The sequence below is a fragment of the Ictidomys tridecemlineatus genome, chromosome 7 (assembly GCF_052094955.1).
Source record: "Ictidomys tridecemlineatus isolate mIctTri1 chromosome 7, mIctTri1.hap1, whole genome shotgun sequence".
In the NCBI taxonomy this organism is placed as follows: domain Eukaryota; kingdom Metazoa; phylum Chordata; class Mammalia; order Rodentia; family Sciuridae; genus Ictidomys; species Ictidomys tridecemlineatus.
The window spans coordinates 108,766,061-108,773,172 of NC_135483.1; the positions used below are offsets into that span (position 1 = coordinate 108,766,061).

Here is a 7,112-nt window from a genome sequence, read left to right on the forward strand (position 1 = left end):
GATTCTTTCCCAAGTGCCTCTTACATCACTTTTCTTTCTTCATCTGCGTCTTGAAGGCCTTATTACCTAACTGCTACCTCAGGTCTGTGGTTGAAACTTGGGGCCCCATCTCTCAGGAATCCCCCATAACCCGGACATTCTTTTTCCTTTTTCTGCAAAACATAATTATCTTGTTTTTGCTCCCCTGAGCTTCCTAGGTAACTAAAATTAGTCACTACTATAATCCTAGTTTCCTTCCTCTATAATCTTTAATCTAGATATGTCCAAACTTCTATCAGTGCTCTTGAGCACAACTTTCCTTCCTTCTGTTTGTCCTACACATGGCTGATAGTTCTAAAGTGTCATTTGTTTGCATGATTTACCTTGCCTGGAATTACACCTGAAACACTATAGGCAGTTAATAAATGCCTTCTCCTTCTCCTTTTGTCTCTCCTACATGTACAAAAGCTGGAGCAAGAAGTTTCCAATGATTCTTTGTTTTTGTATAGGTGAAATGGAGATAGTAGTAATTTAAAAAATTTCATAAGGTTGTTGTGAAAGTTTAGGTATTATTATTAATGATAAACTCTAGCTATGAATAGTTATACTGGGGATCATTCCATGTATGAAATTTATATTTAGAATTTTTTTAGTGGAATAACAATAATCTTAAGAAACCATAATTTATTTTTGAGGATTCCTTTCAACCCACTTCCAATTCCCTAGCATGGGGATATGATCCCAGTAGTCATCAAGAGAGCAGTGTTTAGTTGTTTCCCAGTGGTAGGCATCTGCTCTGAGGGGTCAGGGTTTATGCCACATTTGTAGACAAATATTTGCACTTCATCTGATTTACTGATTTATGGTAACTGCAATTTGCTATAGATCAGCTGAAAGAGGTAAAACAGATGAAAAGCATATAGACTTTTTGGGTCTCTCCCTGTCACCCCTATAATACGAATTCTATATAAAAATTAAGTTACAACTACAGTTTGAATCCCTCTTATGGTCTTACTACTTTGTGCCTGGGGTTTAACAGCATCTTATGGGGACAGTAATAGGAATTATGAGAGATGGCAGGATGTTGTCAGATGCATGGTACACTTGGATTCCCACGCTGGCAGGAGCCAGTGCTGAGATGTGGGGCAAGGGCCTGTGCTTTTGCTCCTGGCCTGCTGAAGGCGCTGAGAGTAGTGCCCACTCTTTGGAACCTGAACAGCAGGCATTTCACATGTAAAGAAAGCCAATTATGGGGCTGGGGATGTGGCTCAAGCGGTAGCACGCTCGCCTGGCATGCGTGCGCCTCGGGTTCGATCCTCAGCACCATATACCAACAAGGATGTTGTGTTCGCCGAGAACTAAAAAATAAATATTAAAAATTCTCTCTCTCTCTCTCTCCTCTCTCACTCTCTCTTTAAAAAAAAAAGCCAATTATCTGTTACCTTCCTGCACTTCTTCCTCAGCAACTAAGATGTGATAACAAACAGCTAACTTAACGGTGCTCTTTGTCTATTTTACACTGTTGAAAATTCTTGGGATAGTTTTCCTTTGGAGGGAGACCCTTCCAGCTTCTACATACATTTGCTCCTAGGCATGACAAAATTTCTTTTCCCAATTCACCACTGAACTTCCCAGAATCCAAACACGATGTTGAAAACTGGTTCCTGGAGTAAAGGGTGGTGGGTTAAATGTAATTCGAAAGACTGGTGGACAGGGGGAACGTTGGAGAATCCCAAGGACATCCCTCGGTCTTCATTCTCTAGTTTTGGGAGGAGGGTTGTCAGCTACCATAGAAATCTTCCCTTCAGTCTTCAAGTTGTTTTGAGTCCCATGGCAACCGCAGCCTTCGAAACTTTTGAGAGGGATGGGGGCGGGTCCGGGGAAGATGGCTGAAAAAGAGATAAGAAAAGATGACCCGAGAGGCCTGGGACTTTATAGGCGACGCTTACTTTGAGCGCGAGGGCGCGGGTGGGGAGGAAAGACTGCCCAGGGCCGCCGCCGCCGGAGTGATCTCAGAGCGGCCAAAAGGCAAGCGAGGGCCTGGCTGCCTGCTGAAAGGAACAAAAGCGGTAGGTGGTGGGTAGGGCGGAGGCAGGGAGGGAGACCCCTCGCTAAGGGTGGCGGCGAGGCGCCGAGCCTGCCAGTGACAGGCCCGGAGCTGTGCCCTGGAGGGGGCGCATCTCAGCCCACAAAGGCTCCGGCCCGAAAAATGCCCTGGCGAGTGACTCATCGCAGCCGAGGTGACCACACTAGCGGTGTAGCCTTTTGTATGAGCTGCAACAATGGAGGGGGAGAAATCAGGCCACAGGCTCTCGGCGCAGACTGGCTGGTGCGGATGTGTCTCGGCCCTGGCGGCAACGTGAGCTGCCTTTCAGGCCGTTGCCCGGCAACCGGACGCCGCCCGCCCGCGCCCGCGGAGCCCGCTGAATGCAGCCGCCGTAGGGTGAAAGCCGGAGCCGCCGCGTTCACAGGCTCGGGTGGGGGAAGAGGAAACAAAGGACCGGGGCGCTGGGGCCGAGACTGCGTGGGGCCCGAGGAAGGCCTCATACCGTATGAACCAAGAGGGTCATTGGGAGCCTCCTTTTCTCAAGGGGCTGAGTTGGTCCCTTTTGCCTTGGCCCGGCGTGTGGAATGCTTGAACAAATATAGCTCTTCCTCCATCTTCAAGTTCACAGCGTTCCTAGCCCAGATGTTGTTTTCAACTGTCTGCCTATTGTGTAAAATACGTAAACAACTCCAAACAAACAACAAAAAACAAGCCCTGTTCAAGTGGCCAGCTGAAATTCATTTGTTAGGCAGGAATATTTTCCAAAGTAGGATGATCACGCACCTGCTCACCATACAAAAGCAATTGTTAAATGCAACGTGGTTCGTGGTTCCTGGATTGCATCGTGAGACATTAGTAGAAAAACTACTGATTCGAAGCTCAGAGTTTGGTTAATAGTAATGTAATAATGTTCATTTCTTAGTTAAGACCAGAACTCAGCAAACCTGATGGTAAAGATTTTAGGTTTTGTGGGCCAGATGTTCTCTGACGTGTCTGAGTAACCAGACAATATGTAAAGGAATGGACATAATTGTATTGCAATAAAACTTTATGGAAACTGAATTTTTTTAAATTTTTTATTTTTTTATTGGTTGTTCACAACATTACAAAGCTCTTGACATATCATATTTCATACATTAGATTGAAGTGGGTTATGAACTCCCAATTTTGGAAACTGAATTTTGAATTTCACATAACTTTCATGTGTCTTGAATTATAGCCTTCCCCCCCCAACTATTTAAAATATGAACATATTAATCTTACCCAGCGAAAACTTAAACAATGGACAGAACTGAACCCTATGTATGATTTTTTTCTATACATACATACTTATGATAAAGTTTAATTTATAAACCAGGCACAATAAGAGATTAATAATAACTAATAAAAATAAAAGAATAATAACAATATACCGTAGTAAAATTTCCAACATTACTACCTATGCACTTTGAGGCCATTATTGAGTAAAATAAAGGTTACTTGAACACAAGCACTTCCATACAGGGAATCTGATATGTTAACTAAAAACTCATGAATGGGAGGGTAGCATATACATCATAGATACCCTGGACAAAAGGAATGATCCACATCCTGGTTGAGATGGGGATGGACAGCCTGAGATTTCATTGTGCTACTCAAAACAGCTGCATATGGAATTTACAAATTATATCTGGAATTTTCCATTTAATATTTTTGGACAGTGGTTGACCACAAGTAACTGAAACTGTGGATAATGAGGGACTACTACACTTTGCTTGCAGGCCTTACAAAAACAGACAACTGGATTGATCTGCAGTCTACTGCAGTTTGTCATCCCCTGATTTAGACAAATGGGCCAAGATTATGTAAGATTAAGACATTGGGAAAAAATGCTGAAAGGTATAATGAGAACTCTCTATACTCTTTGGAAAATCTAAGCTTATTCCAAAATAGAAAGTTTATTTTTAAAAAGTTTTTAAAGTGGTAATCTTTTCTGATGGAATGTTTGGAAAGAGATTTGTTGTAGGGAGGGAAGTAGGTCAAGTTTGGTCTCTCTCTCTCTCTCTCTCTCTCTGTTGGAGATCTGAAGGAATTTTTTTTGTTAGTATTTGTTGACATATGGTACTAAGACCTCCCAAAATCAAACAAACTTGCTACATAATTATATTGATAATTAAATCATTAACATTACAGAGCCTGGAAAGATAATAGCATTCCAATAACACAGAACTCTTTGACCTGTGGGTTGGGTGGAAGAATATTCTCAGCTCCCACTGAACCAGGATGGGAGAGATCAGGACAAAGAATCAAACCCATTTTGCTCTAATAGGAAACTAGAAAATTCTTGGCTAGCTCATATTTAACCACACACCCACATGTGTGTACACATACTCCTTTATTTTGTAATCCAGCTAACATCTATACCAAAGAAAGCATAATTGAGACTTTGCTTTAAAAACCAGGATCTGTATTCCTTTCCCAATTGTACTAGTATATGAATACAGACCTTTCTTTATATTTATGTAAAAGTAGTAGGATATTTCTATTCAATTAAGAATAGATAAGGATTAAGTTCTAGAGATCTGCTATACAACATAGTAACAGCAATACTGTATTGTGCACTTTACAGTATGTTCAGTCTTTCCAGCGGTGACGACCTCCCCATGAGAACATGCCTCTTGCAAAAGATCTCCTTCATTCCTCTCTGGAAGAAGAGAAGCAGAAACACTGGAAGAAATGCCTGGTGCAGAGCCCCAACTCCTATTTCATGTATGTGAAATGCCCAGAATGCTATAAAATTACCACAGTTTTTAGCCATGCACGAACAGTAATTTTGTGTGTTGGCTGCTCCACTGTCTTCTGTGAGCTTACAGGAGGAAAAGCAAGGCTTACAGAAGGATGTTCCTTCAGGAGGAAGCAGCACTAAGAGCAGCCTGAATCAAGACGAGTGGGAAAACATCCCAATAAACACATTTTGGATATTAAAAAATATATATGTTGAGGAAAATATGTTGAGGATGGATCTCATGTTTTTTTTTTTTTTTTTTTCTGATGGTCGTACTGGGCATTGAACCCAGGTTCTTGCATATTCTAGGCAAGCATATTACCATTGAGCTACACCTATAGCTCTCATGTTAATTATTCAGGAAGAGAGGAAGGAAAGAAGGAAGGAAATGAGATTTTTTGAGATGGATATATTTAATACTATGATTGTGGTGATGGTATCGTGGCTATATGCATATGTCCAAACTAACCAAGAAGTGCACTGTGTATACTTTTTTTTGTATATTACATCTCAAAGCTAAAACAACTAACAACAGCAGTAACAACAAAAGAATGGACAATGAGAAAGTACAGGGAAGCATTTAACATGAAACACACCTTTTTCCTGACTGCAACACTAGGAGAGTGTGGTATACAGTATAAAGAGATAGAGAAGCCCCTAGGTAGCTGATTGGTATAACCTCAGGTATGGTGGGCAGAGGGAAGCTCAGTACAGGGAGCTGATGCCCAAAGTGAAGAAAGCAAATTGTAAATTTCTTGGTAAATTTGAAGTAACTGGAAATTTGACTTCAAAGATTTTCCATCACTCCTGCCTTCTAATTTCTTTTACTGCTCTCTTACTAAGATGTTTCAGGACTTATCCCTTCAAAGACTTTTACTGAACTTGGATTTTCTCTGTGTAGATCCTGGCGAGGAATGAGGATATAAAGGTGAATTAAAGATGGCTTCTAGTTTGGAGTTATCAGGGAGCTCAGCATACAGACGAAGCCAGTCTCTCCAATGTGGTTGAACACTAGCCTCGGAATAGGAAGGAAAATGTTGCATGATATCACTTATATGTGGAATCTTAAAAAGTTTAATTTAGAGAAACAGAAAGTAGAATAGTTGTTGCCAGGGGAGAGGAGGAGGGAAATGGGGAAATGTTGACAAAGGGTACAAACTTTCATTTAAAAGATGAATAAGTCTGTAGACCTAATGTCCAACATTGTAACTATAATTAATAATGATGTATTATATTCTAGAAATTTTCTCAGAATAGATTTTAAATTTTCTTACCACACACACACACACACACACACACACACACACACACACACAAGGAACTATGTGAGGCATATTAATTAACTCGACTGTGTGAATCTTTGTGCTTGGTAGGCTTTTATCTTTTTTTTTTTTTAATTTAGTATCACTCTTAGCATTTCCCCCTCCCTCCCACCTCCTACTCCTAGTTCCCATCCTTTATCAATTTCCTTTTGATTTTCATAAGATACCCGTGACCCCATCTTTCTCCTTTGCCTTTCTTACTTTCACATATGAGATAATACACATGACCCTTGACCTTCTGAATTTGGCTTATTTCACTTAACATAATGGTCTCTCCATCTATTTTCCTGTGATTGGCATAATTTCATTTCCCTTTATGGCTGGATAAAACTCCATTGTGTGTATAAGGTATACTTGTATCTAAACACCACATTGTACACCTTAAAAAAATAAATATAATTTTAATGTCTCAATTATGCCTCAACAAAGCTGAAAAAAATCATAAAAAAGAATTATTAGGGAAGGTTTTATTTACAAATGTAGTCTCTTGAGCCTACTCCACAATTATTGAATCAAAGTTTGTACAGAGCAAATCAATAAGTATTTTAACAAATTCTTCAAGTGAACATTTTGCTCACTAAATTTTTGAGATCTACTGGAAAAGTGAATGGATGTGAAAAGGTCTTCTGTATAATAATGATGATGTTATGAACTGATTACTATGGAAGTACAGAAATGGGTGGGGTAGAATAAAAGGAAGTTCCAAAAATGACACCTGATCCTATCTTAATAAAGAGGAAGACAAGAGTGGGGATGAAGATGAGAGCATTGTCCACTGAGGGAATAGCATGATAAAGGGAATGGGGGTGAGAAACAGAATCTTGAAGTGTGAAAAAATCAAACTTCCTGTGTAGCTGGAGTGTCAGGGGCAGGGAGAACTGGGTCTCTGAGGATGAACTGTTAGCTTTGTGATGGACAGGAGGAAACTTACTGACGCTCCTTTATGTCACTCTGTTTAATTATAACTTTTAAATTCCTTCCCAAATAAGGGTATATGGCT

General features: G+C 40.4%; 1 protein-coding gene across 1 annotated transcript; it reads left to right on the top strand.

The window, feature by feature from the left end:
* Positions 1-1,643: 1,643 nt before the first annotated feature.
* On the top strand, positions 1,644-4,994 carry LOC101956595 (small ribosomal subunit protein eS27-like). Its single transcript, XM_005315836.4, has 2 exons — positions 1,644-2,048; positions 4,635-4,994. The coding sequence occupies exon 2, from the start codon at positions 4,677-4,679 to the stop codon at positions 4,929-4,931; it is 255 nt and encodes an 84-aa protein (XP_005315893.1). The 5' UTR covers positions 1,644-2,048; positions 4,635-4,676; the 3' UTR covers positions 4,932-4,994.
* The last annotated feature ends 2,118 nt before the right edge of the window (positions 4,995-7,112 follow it).